Below are 25695 nucleotides of genomic sequence, written 5' to 3'. Positions count from 1 at the left end.
TTCTCTTCATTAATCTAATCAATTACTAGGCTGATGGATATTTTAGTCATTTACGCGATATTAATGCGAAAATAGAATAACTCTTAATACAAACTTATACCTCTCTCTAACATAAGGTGCCCCTAATTTCCATTTCAAGACTTCGGACTTAAGTATTTCTGCCCAAGACGTGAACTTGTTCATAAACAGTACAGATTCTCTTAGATCCCACATAACAACCAGCTTCTTCAGACACAAAGTAAGCTGACTCGTTAAGTTCACGAAGGTAGCCGGCCGGAGTGGCCGAGCGGTTCTAGGCGCTACAGTCTGGAACCGTGCGGCCGCTACGGTCGCAGGTTTGAATCCTGCCTCGGGCATGGATGTGTGTGCTGTCCTTAGGTTAGTTAGATTTAAGTAGTTCTAAGTTCTAGGGGACTGATGACCTCAGAAGTTAAGTCCCATAGTGCTCAGAGCCATTTGATAAAATCCGATACAGTTGTAAAAATTATTTATTTCTGCAGGATCCATTTTCACCAATATTCCAACAGAACAGTAAAGCTTCAATTATAAACCCAAAATTTTCAGATTCAGCTTGAAAGGCCTCCTTGTAGCAGATTCCTCTTATTCTGAATTCGTTGACTTATCTTAGAGCTTCGCAGTACTATGTATTATTTGTTGTGTAAATCATCTTAGATTTTTTGTGTCTTTTTAAATTTTGTTTTATTTCGTTTACCGTTTTCAAATTTATCTATCGGATTTTTGTGAATTATGTGCTAACTCTTGCAGAGAGGAGGTGTGACACAGGAAGAAGGTGGTGCTACCGAAGTTCCTTAATTTCAGGAAAAGACGTTGCACCGTACACTTCGTCTAAGGTTGATCCAATGCTTCTGTCATGACACGCAACCAGCAACAGATCGACAAATGTACATTGATTTGTATTTCTTGCGTTTTTAGAATTAACAAACCTCTGTGAATGCTACGTATGCTCATGTACACATGGTGCTTTTTATATGTAGATAGTTTTACTGTCGACAAACCTGTGTATAATGTGCTGTATTTTATCCATCATAATGACAACATGGTATGAAGTACTAACCACAATGGAACACGTTTTATAACAAAATTTCTTTGAAAGCGAGAAGATGACAGCTACAACTGTCGAAACCGGTTGTCAACAACAAAGACTAATTCATGCGATCTTGGCTACTGAAAGTTTTTTCCCACATCTGTGACACTTGGCTACTTCGGCATGTTACGATTCTAGCATCCGAATTCTTTCGCAGTCCTCTTTTCAGGGCCATTTGATGAGGCCCCAGGTCACTGAAAGAGCACTCTAGAGGACGCTACGATTTTTTGGCAGTGTCCGTAACTGAGGCCTCGCAGGTTTCCGGAATCCTTCCGTCCTATCTAAGTTATCCATCCGCTGATTCCACGTGTTCGTTGAAGCTATATCGCCTACGTAGTATTTCCTCTCTATCCAATCGTTTAAAAATTACGACTTTCCGTTGCCACATGAACACCAATTTCATCTGCCCTGCACTATGCTCAGAAAACTTTCCAGGGTGGACTCCATTATTTCTGTGTTGCCATCAGTTCATCTCATCCTTCGCTGCCTTCTTCTGCTCTTGCCTTCGTTCTTCTCCGGTATTAAAGTCTTTTCCATCGAATCATGTCTTCTCGTGATGAGTTCAGAGTAGGTCTGTTTCTGTGTCAGTATCAGACTTGCCGTTTTATTTACTGTAATACGACCTATTCGTTCTCTACATAATTCTTATTTAAATTTCTCGATCGCAAAATATTTTAAGAAGATTGTCGGTTTCAGTTATGCAATAGCCATGTTCAGAATCTCTCAGTCTGGTGCACTGCAACAAGTCATAAACATTTAAAAATAACACGAGTTTTTACATGTTTATGACTTGTTTCAGTATAGCAGAATTAGCTCCTGAAGATGGCTATTGCGTAGCCGAAACCACTAATCTTGTTCAAAAAAGTTTGCAGTCAAGGCAGTTAAATAAAAAATTACGTAAACCATATGATCGCTCTCCATATGGTCATTTTATCTTAATTTTCACTCAGTTTGTTCTCTTTGCAGTCCACGGAACTCTAGGAATTCCCTCCAACATACATTTCAAAAGAGTCTGTTCTAAGACGTTCAGCCTTTCTTACGATTCATTTCGTAGATCCGTGCAACACAAATGAAAAGACCATAGCCTTTGAAACTTCCTGGCAGATTAAAACTGTGTGCCGGACCGAGACTCGAACTCGGGGCCTTTACCTTTCGCGGGCAAGTTCTCTACGATTTGAGCTACCCAAGCACGACTCACGTCCTGTCCTCATAGCCTCTTCGCAGAAGAGCTTCCGTGAAGTTTGGAAGGTAGGAGACGAGGTACTGGCAAAAGTAAAGCTGTGAGTACGGGGCGTGAGTCGTGCTTGCCCGCGAAAGGCAAAGGTCCCGAGTTCGAGTCTCGGTCCGGCACACAGTTTTAATCTGCTAGGAAGTTTCATATCAGCGCACATTCCGCTGCAGAGTGAAAATCTCATTCTGAAACCATAGCCTTTACTATACTACGTAGTATTACAAGTATATATTTAAACGGCGCTTCAGGCACCACAAGATTGCCAGTGATGCTGTGATCTGATACCATTGTTTTTTTTTAACTTTTTTATGGCCATCCTCTCGAATTTCTTCACAGTTAAGGTAAGCTTCATTTGGTCTAAATTTTCTCGCTACCATCCTGCGGCGGTATTTTCTTGAAGGCAACAACAGCGTCAGCGGAAGATCTGAAATAGCTGCTTATCTCTTCTACATGTTGCCCTGCATTCTAAGAAGGCTAAAGAGTCCCGCCATGTTATCTTGGAGCACACCAGTTTCTACTTTCGTTTCTCTGTAGCATTCGGCGTGCAGTATAACATTCGGATTCCTTCACTTAAAACTGATTCGGCGAATACATAGCGGAACGCTTTCCGGGTAACTGAGTGACGGCTTCCTTTGTTGTTCTATTATCAAAGTTACGAACGGCGGGGCATCGTATTGTGCCGCGGCAAACGCTTTCGTCTCTCTGGTGTTCCTTTCATGGAACTTCTACTCACCTTTTCGGATTCCGATCCTTTAAATTTACCCAGTCACGTACCACAAGCAGAACATCGCCTTTGTTTCGGCGTAGAACCTCCGACACAAGGCGGATTTACGATTCATTTCATCGGCACTCGTGTGGTGAGTAAGAGAGGAGTGAGCGGTGGGTACCACGCGCAGCCGAGACCGCAGCCGGCTGGCTGGCAATTGCGGCGGCGGCGCTCCAGACGCGCGTCATAACACATTGATCTCGTTGGCGGGCGGGTCGGCGCATGCAAGGGCGCAGACGCAGACCCACTTTCCGAGCAGACAGTTAACGCCAGCGCCGCTGAATCAGCCGCCCCTAAACTGAGCTACGGCGCCACAGCTGCATGCCGGAAATTCCGCGCCCGCTACCTAGAAGCTCAGCACTCCGGCTGCACACTTCTTGCCTTCACAACTGTACGTCACTCTCTTGCCGTCTGCCACATGTTAAACTTCCACGGTCTCTTTACCTCATCTACATCATCTGTTCTCTGCGCGTGCTTAGCAGAGGACGCTCTTTACGGTACAATTCTTTCTACACGTTCCATTCGCACGTGAGACGTGAGAAGAATGATTGCTTATATGCCTCTGAGGAAGTTGTGATCAGACTAATTTTACCTGGACAATTCCTGTGGCTGTGATATGAAGGGGACAAAGCAATACGAGATGGTTGCTGTGGCACTGGGCCAGCAGTCCTGTTGCTAAGCCCGTGTCACGTGACACTAACGCCATAATCTTGTATTGGCCGCCAGCGTGATAGCCGAGAGCATGGCCGGCAAGACTCACGACATCAGCATATTTGATCGTGATTAACTTATGCATGGGACAGCCACTCCTTCAATCTCCTTCAAGCTCTTGGTTTTTCCTTCGCCACCGTGTAAAAATATGCCGCCACGACTAATGTCTGCTGTGGGAAACAACGTGTTGCTTATAGGTGGCGTCGTTTACTACCGCCGATTATAACAAAAGGCAGACGGACCGAAATGCAGAAATCACTCAACAGGTCAATGCTGGACGATAATGGCAAATGGTGAGTAATCATATCACCCAGAAATTCTTCCTCGCTATACAGTACAGTCGCCACTGCTCCATACCTTTTCCTCTGCATATAGCAAGTCGCGGAGCACAGAGATTAACATGGGCGGCAAAATATCGCCATTAGACGCTCACAGCCTAGAAAAATGTTGCCTGGCCACATAAAGAGCGGTACGCTCGGACAGGACGGGTTTGATTAGGCTATGTCCAAAAACACACGAAATTGGTGGAAAATTAAGTTATAACGTACCGTCGGCGACGAAGTCATCAGAGACGGAACATAATCTCGAATTCTAAACTTTGGAGAAGGACCTGTCCCAATACCTGCCTTAGGTGATTTAGGGAAACCGCGGAGAAACTGTCTCGATGGTTGGACGAGGATCTGAACGTCCGTCCTTCCTAATATAGTCTATTGTCTTACCAGTGCGCCACCTAGTTCGGCAAACCGCCATAAAGTTGGTTGATTGATTGGTTGGTTGTTTGGGATAAGAGACCAAACAGCGAGGTTATCGGTCTCATAGGATTAGGGAAGGATGGGGAAGGAAGTCGGCCGTGCCCTTTCAAAGTAACCATCCCGGAATTTGCCTGGAGCGATTTAGGGATATCACGGAAAACCTAAATCAGGATGGCCGGACGCGGGATTGAACCATCGTCCTTCCGAATGCGAGTCCAGTGTCCGCCATAAGGCTACACATGACATCTACATCAACGTCTGCCAACAGGGCAGTGTGGAGGCAGCTGGTGGAAGTTTTATCGTGAGTGAGATGTTTGCGTGGTATGAACTGGGCACTTGACGGCGTCTCTCACCAACAACTGGTGTAGAAAGCTATTATCCGATCGCTTGCATCTTCACCGAGAGCACTCAGCAGGTGCTCCGCACCTTCAGCTACACTATGCAGCACCCCATCATTTCCGAACTGTGTCGATGGTTTGTGAATGTCTCACAGAGTTCTGCCACTTCAATGTTTGCAAGTGATTTTACATAGGATAGTAAGCATCTTTTTACGTTCATTTGTTAGCTGACATTTTCAGCATTTCTGTTACACTCTCCTGCGAGGCATAAAAGCCTGTAATAACTCTTCTTTGTACACCCTTGAAGCCTTCCGTTAGACCAATCTGAAACGAATCGTTCGTGCTAGGTTATTATTCCAGTAGAGGCTCTACATGTATTTTTAGAACAATCCTTTTATCCTGGGTAAGCTTTAGTGTCTCAGAATCCAATCAATAAATAGAAACATGTGGTTATCTGTTCCTATCACTAATCCTATGATATCTGTCCGCTATATACACGCACATATTCTCGAAACAGTGTATTTGCACGGCATAACTGATTCTACCTATGATTGATAAATTGTATATTCAAAAGCTACAATATTTTTATTTTTCCTGAAATGAATAACATCATATTTTTCAACGTTAGCAGCTAGTCCTCTGTCTTTGCATTAATTTGGGATTTCGTCAATATATGACTGAATGTTACTGTATTTTTGTAGATATGCTACATTACATATGGGCACACGCTCTTATTTCGAACAGTTATCATATTTACATATACATTTTCTATCTGAAATCCGAAAGGTGCAATGAAGTACATGGCGAAGGCTTTTCCAGATCACTGATAATAGCTCTCTCCCTTGTTTCATTTTCATTCGGAGATAAGTAACGGCGAAGCTATAGCATCTATGCTACTAACACCCTCATCTCCTTTATCTTGTTGTTGTTTGTTATGGTGAGCTTACGCTTCTTTCGTGAAACATGCAATTAGAACCGCATAAATTTTTACTTTCTTTCTCGAATACTGATTCTCTGAATTTACTCATTCGTCTAACAGTTACCGACATCGTCTATCTTTCAATGGTCTCTATATAAGTCGCGTAAGCTCCCCGTAGCTTTCTTGTCTTGACTAAACGGCAGTTGCAATTACAACAAGTTTTTGTAACGTGCGATGGTGGTTGCATATGCGCTACGTATCGTATTCTCAAGGTAAAAAAATATGTTCATGCGCCTCCGTTCAACAGGCTTTATGTGTTTGTTACGTTTTATACCATTTTTCAGTGTTACTCAGTTCGCGCGTCTGCGAACACAGTGGGAGTGCTGCCCTCTCGGACACATCATTTAGAGGAGTATCATCCTTAAAGTAATCGTATGTTGTCATCCTATGTAAAATAATGACAATTTCAGAAAAAGAAGTAAAACTTGTTGTGATATATACTATTTGGGCAATATTATAAATTTCACTGTTTTCCTGTATTGGTTAAGCCAGTTTTTGTGCTCTCTAGTTGCAGAAATGGGTCTACTGTAATGATAACATACTGTTAGTAGGTACTTTTGTATTGTCACGGAAGTATTGTCCAACAAAAAGTGATATGAGATGCAGAAAGAGTTGCGTTTCTATTGCAGGCATTTCAGAGCAGCAGTGGGTGTGATGAAATTACTTCCTGAAAGCTGTTCGGACAGATGAATTCTGTGTCGTTTGACATTTATAAAATTGATAGATAAGATCGAAAGAGGATGTATTAGATCCTAGAAAGACTTATTACACAAGTATGAATATGTTTCTCATCGAATGTACTGTTTTGTCTTTAAGTAGATGTGCCGCAAGGAAGATAACTTCACTCTGGCTATTTCAAAATTTAGGAGTTCTGCTCGTCACAGTGACTTTATGAGCGTTTGTACTTTCTCGTACGTCCGTCTCACACAGGGTAGAACGGTACGAGTAAATTGTCACCATTTCTTAAACCGTCGTTTCTTCGTACAAATAAAGATGCAAGATTGTTCTAAAAATCCTAAAGCGAATTTTATAACCATTACATTTAAATTCGAATAAAAGTCTTCTTAAGTCAATTATTGCGATGTTGAAAAGGAATCAACCAACAGGCCTATCTAAATCTACAGCGTGCTAAAATTCTTCGAAAAGTAATGCCTCACCTTTTGTGAAACGTAATAAAAGTACAAATGAATCCTTCCCTTATACATATTGCTTTCCACCCAATGCTCGGTCATTTGCACATCATTACACCAGAAGGAAACAATGGCAAGTACGCCTTGCTAGTTAAAGCAATGATAGCATACACGTTACAACTCTGAACAAAGCATGTTCTTTCAGTCCTCACATATTATACCGTGCTTAGTTTCTCCAAGGACCTATAAACATGTACATAAAATAAACTTAGAGAGGTATTTCAAGACAAGAAAGCCAGTGGAAGAACGGGATTTTAGTACTTGCGTCCTTATTAGTACAAGAGTGGATACCAAGCTGATACATTTTCGAAGTGAGATTTGTACAGAAGTGATGCTGTTATGTAGCTCATTGACGTCACAGCGAGACTACTCGTAAAATGACACGCAGCAGAAGCACTACAATCGGAAACAGTGAATGCATATTTCACAGTCAAGATCTGACACACAATACTTTCTCATAGCATTAAAACGCTTCATCAGTTTACTAACTTGTGATACATTTTGGTTATTGTAGGAATTTGAAGAACTTCAACCATTATGGAAATCTGAAAGGCTTCGATAATAACGGCCGTTACCATCGCTTATTAAAAGCAGGAGAATCGCCTTCTCAGTCTTACGAGGACAATGGGCGCCAACGCGGTTCATTAACCATGGGCTGCATGTTGTGGCAAAGTGCCCGCCAAAATTCTCATCATCAAAACTTCCGAAGTTTGACCTTCACCAGGTCAAAGCCGACTTAAATTCCTTGTACTGTAACTTCTGTTTCTTCTGAATAATTCTTTTGCTAGTCGTTCAACGTACAAAATACTAATACTTTCGTTAACTTCTGTAGTAGACGAGGATGTCTCTCAGAAAATTCCTGAAAACATGTAAATTGTGTATCCTCGTTATGAGACAGAATGAAATCGAAGTATCACTCCTCGGGGAAGCGCAGACTGCCAAGTACGGCAAACGCTATTACAGGCACAAGTGTTCTACACAGGGAGCAGACCGCTTCCGTTTCATCGATACCGGATTAAAATCTTCATTTTTCTACCAAACGATATTCGGAAATAAAGCGCCTTCCTTTTTATGTTGGGCAGCACGTCGGTATTACAGACGCTGCACTGGCACTAGAGGTGTTATGGATCCCTTCTCTAACATGTCAGTATTACCATATATTTTCTATGGTTTCCAGGACAGAGTTTTGTGGGTTCTTAATTACGCACTCCAACTTCAGTACGGTACCATCCAACGTGATTTGTGTTTGTCAACATGAGACAGATTCCAGCTTCTACAAGGAAAAGAAAGCACCGATTCCTACGAGAGCGTGCTGAAAAGTAATGTCTGGTAATTTTTTATGTGAAAACTTTTAAAGGTTTTTAGGTAAAACAAACCGTACTAACATTTTACATGTGTACTCTTCATATCTACAGATTTATTTCTCAGCATACTCACCCTGGCGGCGAACACATTTCTCCCAATGACAAAACAATTTGTTGTTACCGTCGATCAGGAATGTTTGATTTCGTTGACGGAGACAGAATCTCACCTCTGCTCGCACGGCTTCATCCTTATGAAAGTGAAGTCCACGAAGGTGTTCTTTAAGTTTTGGAAACAGATGCAAATGGCCAGTTCGGGCCCGTATGGAGGATGATCGATGACAGATCGATGACTGTTGCAGATGTCACACCGCTCGTATGTGATTTGGCATTGTGTCCTCCATGTGCAGACGAACTCTCCGAATTCGAAAATCGGTTACAGCACGCTGTTTCTCACGCACCGACATAGTTACTTTACAAACCACCATGTTACGCGCTAGAATTCCGAGCCCCCTAACGGCAGAGGGCTGCAGAATGTCAATATTGTTTTTTTTTCACATAAAAAATTCGGGGCATTACTTTTCAGCACGACCTCGTTTTTCTCAGGGCCTGTTAGCCAACAAAGACACGCCGTTTTGAAGTAACTTTTTAGCGTCTCTTTGATGACTTGTGAGATAAAGGAAAAAATAACACGAAACCTTAGTAGCACGTAGTTACCAGTCTCTGACCTTCAGCTTGACCACAATGTAGGAGATTGTGTAACCAGCCTGAGGAGTGTCAGAAGAAAGTTTATCTTCTCTAGATTTGGGAACAGGGAAGTGTACTTCTGAACAAAGACATCGCCGACGACGCAGACAAATAAAAAACCAATGTTGACGGGGCAATAAACAGCAGCTCCAAAGAAATGCCTGCTGACGTTGAGAGCCGCCGCTAGCTTGTACGGGGCTTCGCTTTCCCTCGCTGTGGAGGGAGCCAGTCCGGCTATCTCCAGAACTGGAACGTCGAGCCTCTCAAATGAATCACCATTTAAAAAGCTACGGCGCTTGTTGTATGCTATCTCGTGGCAAGGACAGTGCACCCAATGGCCGAGACGTTTATTCACGCCGGGGACGTTCCGGAAAAGTTACAGCGGGGCCGGTGACGAGTAACATACAAAATATGCTAATGTTGGGCGGCGCAGCGGTCGTAAAGCCGCGCCGGTAGACGCTGGCCGGGCGGGGGGCAGGAATACAGCCCGCCACGCCACTTCGAAACCCGCTCTGGGCAGCGCCATGCACTCGCCCATATACGGAAGTCCATCTTCGTACGTACAGCACCGGCGCGTTCGTTCTGGTCCTTTCGTGGGTGGCCGCTAACAATGAACAGTTCGTTTCTCACGATGTAACTCCTGTCCTTCGTCAAGTCTCAGACAACTTTTAAAAAAAGAAAAACGACACGACCGCGTAGAGGCTGCAACATGACTTTGTTTACTCACGAATAACTACAATAATATTATCATCTGCTGGGCGACGTAATCGAGTCATCGTAGTGTGTTACTATGAGCCATTTCGGCAGATTCCGTGAAGAATTAAGCTTGTTCAAATACGGCATACACAGTAGTTTTTGGGTGGTGTCAAACAATGCATTCGTATTTACACTGCGGCACTCAAATGTATCGTGGTTGTATAGTGATATATACTGTTACTGTCGTGTTAATGAGGTTTATACTGTATTATTATCAGAGTAGGACAATTATACATGTACATTTACAATTCTATTCTACATTGCTTAATGCTTCCCGTTATTTGATGACATGATATCTTGCGAACCATGGATGAAGGGTATCAGACGGATGCCATATTCCTTGACTTCCGGAAAGCGTTTGACTCGGTGCCCCACTGCAGACCATTAACTAAGGTACGAGCATATGGGATTGGTTCCCAAATATGTGAGTGGCTCAAAGACTTCTTAAGTAATAGAACCCAGTACGTTGTCCTCGATGGTGAGTGTTCATCGGAGGTGAGGGTATCATCTGGAGTGCCCCAGGGAAGTGTGGTAGGTCCGCTGTTGTTTTCTGTCTACATAAATGATCTTTTGGATAGGGTGGATAGCAATGTGCGGCTGTTTGCTGATGATGCTGTGGTGTACGGGAAGGTGTCGTCGTTGAGTGACTGTAGGAGGACACAAAATGACTTGTACAGGATTTGTGATTGGTGTAAAGAATGGCAGCTAACTCTAAATATAGATAAATGTAAATTAATGCAGATGAATAGGAAAAAGAATCCCGTAATGTTTGAATACTCCATTAGTAATGTAGCGCTTGACACAGTCACGTCGATTAAATATTTGGTCGTAACATTGCAGAGCGATATGAAGTGGGACAAGCATGTAATGGCAGTTGTGGGGAAGGCGGATAGTCGTCTTCGGTTCATTGGTAGAATTTTGGGAAGATGTGATCTGTAAAGTAGACCGCTTATTAAACACTAATACGACCTGTTATTGAGTGCTGCTCGAGCGTTTGGGATCCCTATCAGGTCGGATTGAGGGAGGACATAGAAGCAATTCAGAGGCGGTCTGCTAGATTTGTTACTGGTAGGTTTGATCATCACGCGAGTGTTACGGAAATGCTTCAGGAACTCGGGTGGGAGTCTCTGGAGGAAAGGAGGCGTTCTTTTCGTGAATCGCTACTGAGGAAATTTAGGGAACCAGCATTTGAGGCTGACTGCAGTACAATTTTACTGCCACCAATTGATATTTCGCGGAAAGACCACAAAGATAAGATAAGAGGGATTAGGGCTCGTACAGAGGCATATAGGCAGTCATTTTTCCCTCGTTCTGTTTGGGAGTGGAACAGGGAGAGAAGATGCTAGTTGTGGTACGAGGTACCCTCCGCCACGCACCGTATGGTGGATTGCGGAGTATGTATGTAGATGTAGATGTAGACAATGAGTCGCCCTGTCTGATTATAATAACTCGCTTAAAGCTACCAGAAGATAGCTTAGTTTATCGAAAATGGTTGTGAATAACTAATATCGTATTGCAGCTTCTTGGCGATCTTGTCTTCTATTCTCAACTATTGAAAACTCTAGAACACCACATTTACGCTATACATCCACTTTAGATTATTTGTTATTTGTGTAAAACTATCAGGCTAATTCAATTAGCCGATCACAATAGGCGTTACTGTCGTTCAAGGTGTCAAAACAGTTTCATTTTCAACGTTTCAGGATTGATTTTTTGCAAGTTATCAGGTTACCGACTGGTTTAATGCCGTCATCTATCTGTTCTTTTCTTATTCAAATCTTAGCATCCCCACGTACTTTTTGCACGCAACATCCTCTAGAACATGTTTTCCATACTATAGTCTCTCTTTGTGTCTACAACCCTTATCCCTGTCACGCACCTTCCATTGTCATTTTCACAATTCTTGACTGCCCAGTATATATCCACATAATTTGCCTATTGCCTCTAGCGCCTCATCGTTTCGCAGTTCATATGTGTGCTTCATTTTATCACCTTTCCGTAGCATAGTATTTCTAGTGCTTCCGTGTTTACAGTATGTTCTCCATCCTTCTGACTTCTTCAACTCAACAAATCGACTTCTTTCTTCTTTGCTTTGGCCTTCTGACATAATCTTGTAGATTCGTAAAGAGAATTCTTCCACTTTTTCCAGTTTATGTTTCGCAATTTTGATTTCCAGACATTCTGTTATCTCCTTTCGTCTTGTCGATATTGTACGATCGATAGTGAAGTAAAGAGATATTCTTTTTAGTGTGGCAAAAACCTCGCAGACGTAGTTGTCAAAATATTGACTGGTAGGAAAGAAGGATGTACAGTGTAACGACTGGGTGCAGTCACAATCGTAGTCATTATCTACTGAAGCTACAATAATCACTACCACTGTCCCTGTACGCACTCGTTACGTCTGTACATCCTTGTTTCCAAGGAGATCGTCCCTGATTTCCCAGCATTCTTAGATGGTGCAGTCTCCCTAAATTTCCTTTTCCCAGAACTCGCTATATTATAAAACTTCTATATCTGTAACTATAAATTCTTTTTATATCTGCCACTACCATTAGTGTTATCTTTGTCATTATTATTACTATTAGTGACAGTTTCCTTTATTAGTTCATAGCCAGTATTATTTACTCACATTGTCTCTACAGACAACCAAATCACTTTAATAATATTTGTCACATTAAAATTGTTATTTCTAAGGTACCTGTGATGTGAAAAAGGTACTGTAGTGTGGATCCCTGGTCCGAAGTAATAGAAGATGTGAGGGCACGAATCGGATTAGGTTAAATAAATAAAAATAAAAACAAAATAAATGACGAGGTAAGAGAGTTTCAAACTTTTACAAATACTATTGGAACAACCCCCCCCCCCCGTCTATAAAACACACACGAGTGATATATGTGTGTTAGACAGTCTATCACGTTATTAAGGTGTTAGGAGTTTCAAGGATATTTATTTCGAGGATGAGGGTAACATTGTTTTCTGGGTTTCATTAACACTTACGTCAAAGTGTGCATAATCATTTGTACAACTACTAATGGGACTTTCTTCAAGGATTATAAAAACGCTTCATACACAAATAAAAAACTGTTTTGTGGAGCTAGTAAGGACAGTTCTCTTTGGAGGCTTTGAAGATGCTCTAGTGGGAGGATGGTGCGTTTAAACGATTTGACTCACATGATACGTTCGAAGTGAAATTCATCGTGAATACGGACCATGGACTATGGAACACGTAAAGCAGATGTATCCGTTCATGCGCTATGTCTATTTTAAAACTCTAGAAACAAAACGTTTTTGATGCTCTGTATGAAGGGCTAAAGACAGGAGCGCAGTTTCGTAAGTGGCAGAATTTTAATACGCCAGGACTTTCAAAAAGTGTACTCCTGGGTGCGGAGTAGCAGATTCATTCCGGAAACAGAATTTATGATCTCGTTTAGTATTCTCCGTCAGTACAAATGCTTAAGAATCCCACATATTCGAAAATATTTCCGCTTGTGTCACAGACGTATTTTGAAAGGTTTGCTTAATAGACAATTTGTATTTTGACACCATACCAAACTTGCCATTTGCTTTACTTATATCTCACATTAGATGAAAGTTGCATTTCGTATTTCATCGTAACGTTATTTTTACTTATATTAAGTGATGCGTTTCATTTGGGACATCATATTTAGAAATCGAGCTCTACTACGCTACTATATTTGGTCAACGCTTGAAGCTTAACACTTTTTTCATATTTAATAACAGTTGCCAAACACTATAAACAGGGCGAATTAATTTCGTATTGTTGATTTCATTCTGTTTACAAAACACAAATGAAAACAAGAAAATCGCATTATATTACTGTGCAAATGTGCAGTTTTTGGTATAAAGCAAACATTGTTTGAAAAACAGAAATTTATTGAGGACTAATTCGAAAAGAAATGGAAAATTCGTGAAACGTAAATACCGTCATACTTACTATTATTATTATTTTATAACTTTCTGGCTGATGAAGCAAATGCACAGTAAAGAACATAAAAAACATATATGCAGAGCTCTTGCTCAGAGGAATGCTGCCCAACTCAGCAGTGTTGAGTTTTAGTGGAAAGCAATATTGCATCTATCTTTCGTATTTGTCGATCCAGAGGACACAATACCAGAATACAGGCAGACATGGCTACATTCGTAAAATATTTTTAGCCATTGCGCCTTTGATTGTTGTGTCATGTCGGGTTATATACATGCAAATTTCACACGTCATTCTTAGTTTATAGTGAGGCAGCGTGGTGTAGAAGAGCGGCAGTCATATTCGGGAGTAGCTTCCTTCATATCCTGATACGTCCAATCTTACTCAACGTTACGAGTCTTGCGCCTATTACTTTAAGCGAACTATTAAAGTAGTGGATCCACATGAAATTATTAGGGCAAAATATTTATTCCTACCATACGCGTCTCGCGACGTGACCACGACGAGAAAATCAGAGAAATTAAAGCTCATATCGAAGTTAGGGAGAGGAGGAGGTAGTGGTACCCAAAGTAACGGCCTCCAACCCGCATCTCGTGGTCGTGCGGTAGCGTTCTCGCTTCCCACGCACGGGTTCCCGGGTTCGATTCCCGGCGGGGTCAGGGATTTTCTCTGCCTCGTGATGGCTGGGTGTTGTGTTATGTCCTTAGGTTAGTTAGGTTTAAGTAGTTCTAAATTCTAGGGGACTGATGACCATAGCTGTTAAGTCCCATAGTGCTCAGAGCCATTTGAACCATTTTTAACGTCCTCCAAACACCGTAAGGTGACTTGGGAGTTATAGAAATTGATGAAGAGGAGACCCAATTCTAATCCAATTCTGATCTTCTTGTTTTAGTTTTTACGTTATTTCCCTTGATCACTTAAGTTCATCGTCCACTTTCTTCTCTTGTCTCGGCGAATTCCGAGCTTGTGCTCAATCTAATAACTTGGCTGTTGATAGGGCGCTGATTTTTACTTTTCTTTACATGAGTGCCTCAATGATTGAAGACCATGGGTAGTTCCTTCCCAGGAGATTCCAAACGCGTCATTTGTCGATCTTGTTCAGTAGTACTGCTATCGACAGGGCGTTACCGCTTCCTCACTCCCTCCACCTCCATATTAAGATACATACTCCAGAGCTCCAATTAGTCGAACTCCAACTATTCGTAACACCAATTATCCAGATCGCTTTGTGGAAAAAGAAATTTGTACTGCATGACTAAAATTGTTGGTTTTGTTCGATGCAGGTTCGAATCCTGCCTCGGGCATGGATGTGTGTGATGTCCTTAGGTTAGTTAAGTTTAAATAGTTCTAAGTTCTAGGGGACTGATGACCTGAGAAGTTAAGTCCCATAGTGCTCAGAGCCATTTGAACCATTTTTATTTTTGTTCGATAGTTATTGCAGTATACAGTGCACTGCACGGTTCTTTGTCATTCTAAAATCACTCCGCAATGAATATATTAGAAGACAAAATCTTCCAGTGAACAACGAATACAGTAAGTGCATTATTGTACGCGCAATACGTGCATTGTTCTGTTTGTAGTGCCCGTAGCTGAGTGCGGCCTACATCAATCTGTGTCGTGACCTTAATGTTGGGGAAAGTCGCGCAGTATCGGCCAACCTGAGTTTTTAACTTTACTGTGTAACTATGGTGGTTAATCGGAACATTTACTATTCTCTCATCTCAAGTCATTTTCTATCAATAGCACAGCGTAATGACGTTTATTTTTTTATTTCTTGTACTTAATTACATCTAACGCAAAAAGGCAATAATGAAACGGCTTGTAGAAAGTGTCTTGCAGTATCGGCCATTGTCTTTTCTGTGATAATTCTGGTTACTAGTGATACACAGCACTGACACTTATTGAAAAATACTAGAACACATAAGCACGGGAACATTGTCCCTATTTCAGCTCGTTAAACCAATGTTTAGCTCACTGTTTTACAGATATCGCAAATAAAATACGAAATATTCTCCTGATCCACACAACCAACATGTGCCCAGCGTCTACACTTGGTACACAGGACCCGTATCTCTTCAAATCACTCCAAACACAATGCAATTGACAGTGTCTTCTGTTGACCCATTATTTCCAGTAAATTCCAGTTTTCTTCGTCGCTCTCTAATTGGTTTCCATGGCCACTTTTGTGTGTTTATTTTATTTTGGAACCCCGACTAGAATTCAGCTTTCTTCAACACTCTTTCAGATTATTTTGTTCAGCTATCAATCTCTTCTCTTTGGTAGCAATCATTTCTTTTCTAATTGCTGAACAAGATTGAGCTACCTCCCCCACGGTCTTTTTGTTAGACAGAACTTTGCTCACAGCCATTACCATGCGCTCTTCATTCCATTTTACTCTTACTTTTCTCACATATTCCACCATTTCAATCTGAAAAGAAGTAAGAAGAAGAAATTTTGAAATTACATCTGGCCGATACTGAAAGACAGTCGGGTGGCCGGAGCTGCACGCAGTAGGATCTAGTCATATTGTGAGTCCTTCTAAAGAAATCATCATAAACCGTTTGTTTGATGTCATTTCTTACGTAACATATATAACCGAAATATAGCAACGAAATTAATCACTTACCTTAAAAACAGGTACCACAGGCCTCAAAGTATCTTCCGTACGCTAAGAGCCACAGCAACACCATCAAGCACTCGGAGCAGACATAGCACTGAAGAGAGGAAAATGATTACCGATTCTCGTGCACATGGATACACACGCTTGCTTCTGCTTACTGTACGCTTCTGCTATTTGCAGGCGGAAAGGGAAATCACGATAGTAGCCGCTACTGTAAGCCGGCCGATACTGCTTGACTCTCCTCTACTACACTGAATTGTCGCTATACGTTCCGTCTTCCGAGTCTTTTCTTTCGTGCGTGTGTTTTAATTTACTGTACTTCATAATATTCTAAAAGGAAAAGCGTTGCCTTATCGTTGGAAGACAAAATAAAAGTCCTTGAACAATTAGACAAAGGCGTGAGTAGCAAGTAATTAGCTAAGATGTTTAGCGCGGGAGCATAAACAATTTCAGACATAGAAAAAACAAGTCCTCAATTTTAAACTTTGTGTCTGTCCTTGAGATAGGAAATGGGAGTTCGTCGAGAAAAGCGATGAAAACAGCAGTAAACGAAGAGCCTGAAAAGGGCGTATTCAAGTAGTTTTTGCAGCAGCGAGCATTGGGAATCCCCCTTTCAGGGCCAATTGTTTGCGTAAAAGTTGGTCTTTATTTAAAGCGAGAAATGGCTAGCAACGGAATTTCAAGGCAAGGCAGGGTATTAGTGAATTGGATTTAAATGCCGAGAAACTATCTACAGACCCAAAAGCAGCAGAAAGTGTGATTGAAAAATTCAGAAATGATGCAGAATCTTTGTTCCTGGTCATATAGTTAGTAAAGGCCGTGTTAAAGTGCTGAACTGTGCTAACTCTACAAGGAACCACAAAATACTGCTTGTGTTAATCCCTGGGCTTTCAAAAATGTTAAAAAATTTCCCATCTTTTACAAGAATCAACCAAAGGCCTGGATGACTGCTACTTCGGTCTGCGAATGGTACGACTGAATTTTCATACCTGAAGTAAAGAGATACCAAACGCCAATGGGGAAAGAAGGCAGTAAGGCGATTTAATTCTGGACAATGCACATTGCCACTCCACAGAAAGCTTTCTTGATAGAGAAGATGGGCGTGTAAAAACATTCTTCCTGCCGTCAAACGTAAAGATTTTGTTGCAGCCTATGGACTATTCGGTTATCGAAACTATGAGGCGACGTTACAGAAGACAACTGGTGAGGAAATTTTCGATAGAAGATGGAACTGAAGGAGGTATTTTGGCTCACCACCAAAAAATGAATTTAGAAAACTCCTCTTACATAGTGGAAAGCATGGAATTAGGTGAAGAATACCACATTATAAAGAGCTTAGAACAAATTGAAAGGCATTTGAAGCAAAGATGAGCTACGGAAATATGAGGATGAAAAGAAGAACCGTGAAAAGGAAGAAGAAGAATGAGAAGCGGCAGTGGATGAAATGTCGCTTGAGCACGTAAGAAAGATCATTTTGAAAATTCCTCGATGTTCCGACTACAGTGGAGAGGATATACACGAGTGGATTGCTTGTGATTCTTAGAAACCTGGATTCCATATTTTCAGTGGTGATGAAATCATTCCAAGTGCGCGAGAAGAAATTGATGGCCAGGAGGATGACATTGCGTTAACATGGATGGGGCGGCACCCGGGGGTCTGACCATACGCAGCTGCTCACCGTCAAGCAGGCGCGAGGCTTTGCTGCAAGAAAACGATTGAAGCCACCAAAGCAACTTACTCTGACCGATATGTTCAAGGACTGACACTGTATGTAAGTACAGTACTTATAATATCTAATCAACATATTTTTTTGTAGTCATGTAATTAATATTGCGGAGTATGAACGCACAAATTTAGCTCTTTTTAAAGAAATGACGTGTTTTTATGACCTATCCAATTATCCGGATGTCTGATTATCCGGATCGGGTCCGGTCCCGAGTCATCCGGATAACTGGAGCTCCACTTCAATATAACACATCGCTGAAAGAGCTGACACAGTGAGCGGAGGGTTTAGGCAGAGAGTCGTGGGGTTCAAACCCAACCTGATTGACAAGTTTTATGCTTCCTTTAGTGTTCTTAAATCACTTAAATTGAATCTGCGCCAAAGGTTCACAACATGAATCTACATCTACATACAAACTACGCAAGCCACCGTACGATACGTGGCGGAGGGTACGTTGTATCACTGCCAGTTATTTCCTTTCCTATTGCGCTCTCAAATAGAGCGAGGGAAAAACGACTGTCTCTGTGCCTCTGTAATAGCCGTAATTTCTCTTGTTTCATTTTCGTGGACCGCATGCGAAATGTACTTTTGCGGCAGTAGGATAGTTCTGCAGTCTGCTTCAAATGTCAGTTCTCCAATTTTTTTCAATAGCACTTTTCGGAAGGAATGTCGCCATCACTCCGGGGATTCCCATTTGAGTTCCCAAAGCATCTCCGTAACACTTGCGTGTTGGTCGAACCTACTGGTAAAAAACTAGCAGCCCATCTTTGAACTGCTTCGATGTTCTTTAATCCGATCTGGTGCGAATCTGCTTCAATGCTCTCCTATAATCCGACCTGGTGCAGATCCCAAACACTCGAGCAGTACTCAAGAACGCTAGTGTTATATTTGCGGTCTCCTTTACAGATGAACCAAACTTCCCCAAAACTCTCCCAATATTTGCTTTCATCACTACAGTTCGTACAAGGCCGTTCCATTTAATATCGCTTCGCAACGTAGGTATTCAATCGATCTGACTGTGTCAAGTAGCACACTACTAATGCTGTACTCGAACCTTACGAAACTGTTTTTCCTACTCATCTATATTAACTTACATTTTTCTACATTTAGAGATAGCTGCCATTCATCTCACCAACTAAACATTTTGTCTAAGTCATCTTGTATCCTCTTGCAGTCACTCAACGGCGACACCTTCTTGCACACCACAGCGTCATCAGCGAACACCCACAGATTGCTGCCCATACTGTCAGCCAGGTTATTTATGTATATAGAAAATAGCAGCAGTCCTATGACGCTTCCCTGGGGCGTTCCTGATGTTACTCCTGTCTCCGGTTTACACTCACCGTCGACCAAAACCTACTGGGTTCTACTACTTACGAGGTCTTCGAGCCATTCCCATATCTGGGAACCTCTACTGTATGGTAGTACCTTTGTTAACAGTCTGCATGAGGTACCATGTCAAACGCTTTACGGAAGTCTAGGAATATAGAATCTGCCTGTTGCCCTTCATCCACAGTTTGCAGGATATCAGTGAGAAAAGGGCAAGATGAGTTTCGCACGAGCGGCGCTTTCTAAAAGGTGCTGAATTGTGGACAGAAGCTTTCCAGTCTCACGGAACTTAATTATATTCGAACTGTGAATACATTCAAAAATTCTGCACCAAACTACATTAAGGATATTGGTCTGTAATTCTGAGGGTCAGTTCTTTAAACCTTCTTATATACAGGACTAACCTGTTTTTTTTTTTTTCAGTCACTTGGGACTTTACACTGGGCTAGATTCGCGATAAATGCAAGGTAACTAAGTGGCCAATGGCGTAGAGAACACTCTTTGTAAAACCGAGATGGGATTCCATCCGAACCTGGCGACTTATTTGTTTTCAATTATTTCAGTTGCTTCTCTACGCCAGGGATGCCTATTATTGCGTTCTCCATACTGGAATCTGTACGATGTTCAAACGACGTTTTGTTTGTATGATCCTCCTGCGTGAACGACTTCCTAAAAGTTAAATTTAAAACTTTAGCTTTCCTTTTGTTATCTTCTACTGCCACTCCAGGCTGGTCAACGTAGGCCCAGAATTTCCTTGGTCCTGGACTCGATCCTTTGCTAACGTATGGCAGTGGTAGTTGCATGCTTCACGCATCGATGTTTTTACAGACGCACGAATCTCTACTAATTTTGGCTTGTCGCCATTTGCACGTTCTCTTTTGAACCGAGAACGCAACAGTCTTTTTGTTTCCTCAGCATTTTCCGAATTTTTTTTTTGTCAAACAACGGTGGGTCTTTATCGCCCTTAACTCATGTACTCGGAACATACTTCTCTAGATCGTGATTTACCATCCATCCAAACATGATATCATCAAAAGAACTTTGAATAATTGTAAGTGGAGGCTTCAATTATTTCGTTATGGTTCCGAAACCCTGACGTTTCATGTAAAAGACTTACCAGACGTTTTGAGGTATAGTATAGTAGAGTCTAATGACAAAAGTCATACAGTTATTTTATCATTTAAGTCTGACGGGGATAGTGGGCAACATGTAAAATGCATTCGAGACATGGGATGGTTGATTCAAAACAGCTACGGTTGATTCCTTCCTATCCTTGTCCAACGAAGCTTTCGCTATATCTCTGGTGATATCGACGTTAACGAAAGAGCAATGTTGGAGGCTCATTTTATCTTTATTATGTGTGACTCGTCACCAGTCACTTTGTGTACTGGACAGATTTAATTTGACCATAGCACGAATCCCAGTCTCTCATTGCAGACAGGCCATTTTTTGTGTGCAGATGTTTCAACAGTTCTGTCAGAGAACACAACGCTGATTCTTTGTTCTCACCATTCAGTAGTATGATTAGCACTTTGAAGCTTTCTCGACTATTCTGTAACATTTGGAAACTTTGTTTCCTTCTCCGTGAGCGGAAATTTTGGACTTTCGGGTGGCTTTCCCATGTTCTTGAACAGAGCGAGGTGACTCGGTGGTTAAGACAGTGGACTGCCGTTCAGTTTCCCATCCGGTGAACCACGTTTGGGTTTTGCATTGTTCCCGTAAATCGCTTATGGTAAAAGCGATGACTTTTCTTTTGAAAAGAGTATTAGACCGATTTCTTTCCTCGTTCTGAGGCTGTACTCCAACTCTTCCGATATTATCGTCGACGGGACATTAAACTTCAGTGGTCTTTCTTCTACGTATCCTTGACTAAATTGAGATACATTTTTGAGGTTGCGAGCACAAAGGCGATAGACTAGGTCTACAATATTTCGTATACTAGAACAACTTTGATCGCACACTATTATCTTATTGATACGTGGACATAATTGTGTACTTGCAAACGATGAACCGCCTGTTATACTATGAAATAGTGTTACGATGGAAATCACTGTGCTGTGTCTTATGTCTACATTCTCGCTTATGGTTATCGTTCATATATATGTTGTATTTTAGATCTATACTCTGCAGCCGGCCGGAGTGGCCGGGCAGTTCTAGGCGCTACAGTCTGGAACCGCGCGACCGCTACGGTCGCAGGTTCGAATCCTGCCGCGGGCATGGATGTGTGTGATGTCCTTAGGTTAGTTAGGTTTAAGTATTTCTAAGTTCTAGGGGACTGATGACCTCAGAAGTTAAGTCCCATAGTGCTCAGAGCCATTTGAACCATTTTTTCATACCCTGCATCTGTCACAGTGGGTCCTTTTACAACAAGGGCTAAAAGTTATAAAACTATTAAATATGTATCGAATATATTGTATCCTCTGTAAAGAGTCCCCACTGAAGATGCTTAGAACCTAGACAGCGGACTGTATTTTATCCGAACTTCAATTAATACATAAAAATGATATAATAATTATAAAAATAATATTTATTAGTTGTTAATGAAAGCGCGATAAATTCGCCGATTGCTTATTAAATTGTAAAATATAATGTTTTGAAGGGTCTGAGTGTTAATTGCATACATCTGCATTTGCAGATGTGACTGTATTGGGCGAGATGTAGTTCAGTTATCTGACATTGCTACATGATTGGAGACAATCGTAGAAAATAGCTCTCTACTTTCAAAGAGCTTTTAGTTCTATATATAACGAACATCTATAAAATAGAAATCTTCAGCAATGCAAGACAGATTCGAAATCTTGATTTTGGAGTATTACAAATAAACTGTGACGGACAATGTTAGATTTATTTTTAGGACTGAACGTCGAGTCGACGTTGAGGTACCTAGAGAACTAGAAGTCGTTTCGATTTGACAAATTTGGCGCCGCATGAGAAATCATCATATCTCTCACACAGAGTGATTTAGGGAAATCATAGATAACTTAATGAAGGAATATGGAATTGAGATCGAACCACAGACGTTGCGCTCCGAACAACGTTTCTTATTCTACTGCAAAACATCGGCACAATGTCAGGCCACAAGATTTACCGTTGTCCAGACCTTTTCGTTTCACCAGTTTATATCATATTACGTCCACAGGACGACAATCTACCTCATACAGGAGTTCAACTCGTGTCTTCGTCAAATGTCCACAAGGACAAAATCATACGTTTCTCTGCGAGTTTTTAACTGAAATTCTCCCTAAGAAACTGTCCTGTCTAGCAAGGACACACTTGGTTGCAGCTCTACGGAATTATTGACTGCTAGATGTTCCAGTCAGTACTTCAAGTTCCAGGCATCGTCCAGTACCATTTCAACTGCGTTTGGAAAACACCCAAAACTTGCTCTCTGAAAGCAACAGTTGATCGGAATTTCATAACTGTGATACAGTTCGAATGATACTTATACAACTAAAATCAACAAATTTCTTTTACTGGAATCTTTGCTCACAGCTGTTATAGTATTACTATCTCAAGCTACAAAGGCAGTATTTGGCGCTGAACCATTGGCGGTGATACTCGTTCCATATCAAACTACATCTCATCTGCAAATAAAACAGGGAAATGTAACTCATAACAGTTTAATTATAAACCTGCGGAGAAACTTGTTATCATTGTTAGAACAGAACTGCTTCTTTCACCTACCAGAGCTTCAAGTATCGTCTTCCTTACGTCAGTGCCGGCCGAAGTGGCCGTGCGGTTAAAGGCGCTGCAGTCTGGAACCGCAAGACCGCTACGGTCGCAGGTTCGAATCCTGCCTCGGGCATGGATGTTTGTGATGTCCTTAGGTTAGTTAGGTTTAACTAGTTCTAAGTTCTAGGGGACTAATGACCTCAGCAGTTGAGTCCCATAGTGCTCAGAGCCATTTGAACCATTTGAACCTTACGTCAGTATTCTTCTCCAAATATCCATGGTTAGTGGTAATACGGTAGTTTACGACTATTGTGTTTGTGCTCTTATATACCGTTTCCTGCAGTATATATTCAATTCACCCAATTAAGCTTGAAACAGGCAATATGAAGCCATACAGCGGCTTCCGTTTGTCTTAGACGATACCACGTTCTCATAAGAGAACACACACGTCCCTGATTTGTTAGCAAGCGCAAGGAGTTACCATTAGGCAGACGTTTTCACCCTGAGCAACAGCGACGGGTATTTTCTCCGTCTGTCTCGTTACCAGCCTCACTCTGGGTTGAAAGCAAGTTTGTTTCTAATTTTAGACTATATTACTCAAATAAAGACTGATTCACTGTCCTCTACGTCGGCACTACACCATCAGGAAGCGGTTATAACAAATCGTTGACTGTTGGTACTGGTTCCGTACCAGTTGCATGGTGCGACGCATTGTTGGTAACAGGCGCAGCACGTCTCTAAAAAGTTGTAACTTCCGTACTTAAAAATACATACTTTAAGAAAATCTCATTACTTCCAAGGGGAGGAGGGCGGATCGCAGAGGCAAGCGCACGAAATTATAGCACGAAACAAATACAACAAACAGCACAATTTTGCATTTCTTATAACTACAACGATAGAAACAGAACGTTAGCAGTGAATCTTCTCCCTTGCAGTAGCTGTCTCAACGAATGGAGATTGACAGTTCTGTCAGTAGTTAACTATTCTAACAGGTAACAAGCGTATATATCTTCTCCCTTCCAGTAGCTGTCTCAACGAATGGAGACTGACAGTTCTGTCAGTAGTTAACTATTCTAACAGGTAACAAGCATATATATATATATATATATATATATATATATATATATATATATATATATATATATATATATATATATTCCGAATGCCCTCACAAATTTAAGTATATTTAAAAGCTTTTGTGTGACCACTTACATTATTGTTTATTACGTATTTCTTATGTGTCTTAGAAATGGAAATGCGATGTGTTGGATTTTTTTTCTAAATAAAATTTTTGGATGAAATACACTCTAATTTTTGGGTTTCTAAGGACACAAGCAGCAATAAACGTAACAGATAATAATGAACTCGGTTCTCTACCAACCCCCGGTATCTGGTCGAATTCCTCTGCTGGTGCCACAAGTTTCGTGCAGAACGTGTACACATTCGAACTGTAAGTACAGCTCCGTACGAAGCTGAGACGTGGCAGCGAGCGTTCGGCAGCCGCGGCGAGGGCCGTGCTTACCTGGTTCGGCGAACGTGATGATTTCGGAGGTGCGGCCGTAGAAGTCGTCGGGCACGGTCTCGGCCGAGCGCTGGCGCGGCATGTCTGCGGCGGTGAAGCGGCGGGCGTCTCCGCCGGCGCGCTCCAGGGTGTCCAGAGCGACGGCCCGCGGAAGCGCCGACGTGACGTTGGGCTTGGAGCGCAAGCCCAGCTTGGAGAGGATCTGCTTCTTGATGGCCTCGATGCGGCTCGCGTCGTCGACGCCCGCCGTGGTGGTGGCGGCGGCGAGCGGCGGGACGTGCGGCCGGCGGTGGTGGGACCGCGGCCGCGGCCGCGCTGCACCGCTCGCCGCCAGCCACAGCGCCGCCAGCAGCAAGGCGTGCACGCGCCACCGCATGGCCGCTGAGAGTGCGCTCGGGAGCTGCGCCGCAGCCGCTAGTGGGGGGCCGCGGAGGCGGAGGCGACGCTGCGCTGCATGCCGGCGGCCGCCGTCAGCTGCGGGCCATGCGTGCGGGCGCGAGTCCGGCCGGAGACTGCCGCCGCCGCCGCCGCCTCCGCCGCCGCCGCCGCCGCCGCCAGACGCCAGACGACGCCGCCGCCGCCGCCGCCGCCGCCGCCGCCGCCGCCGCCGGCCCCCACCCCCGCGCGCCCCTCCTCGCCCCGCCGCGGCGCCGTATTCTTCACGTACATATGCGATCCGCCGAGGATAGTGGCCGCTTCTCGATCCTTCCACGTCGGCCAAGTGCAGTGCTCCTCGGCGGCTGGGTGGTCTCTTCTTCGATTGGGCCGGCCGGCTGGCCTCGCGGCACAAATTTTTCGGACGCCGCCGAGGTCGCTAACCTTACGTCAGACGCGCCTCCCCACCTCGCCTCTGGCGCGTCGTCACTCGTTACACCAAACTGTTTGCACTGAAGTTAATACCTACCGCGCCTGCGTTTCAGTCGTTTCACTTTCGGAGATGTACTGCAAACTTTGTCGCTTCAGTGCTGCATTTCTAAAGCTCGGCGTACTCCGTAAATGCCTCGAGCCGT

The 25695-nt window shown here is 42.7% G+C and overlaps 1 protein-coding gene across 1 annotated transcript in view; it reads right to left on the bottom strand.

Annotated features, from left to right (window-relative positions):
- Nucleotides 1-24972, bottom strand: part of LOC126249808 (inhibin beta chain-like) — a 319721-nt gene extending 294749 nt beyond the window's left edge. Inside the window, exon 1 of the mRNA XM_049951506.1 lies at nt 24686-24972. Within this exon, the coding sequence (XP_049807463.1) occupies nt 24686-24767 (82 nt within the window). The 5' untranslated portion in view covers nt 24768-24972. The remainder of the gene's footprint in view (nt 1-24685) is intronic.
- Nucleotides 24973-25695: the final 723 nt, after the last annotated feature.

Source organism: Schistocerca nitens, chromosome 3, assembly GCF_023898315.1.
Source record: "Schistocerca nitens isolate TAMUIC-IGC-003100 chromosome 3, iqSchNite1.1, whole genome shotgun sequence".
Lineage (NCBI taxonomy): Eukaryota > Metazoa > Arthropoda > Insecta > Orthoptera > Acrididae > Schistocerca > Schistocerca nitens.
Note: the sequence above shows the minus strand (reverse complement) of the source record. Positions and strands in the feature narration are given on the sequence as shown.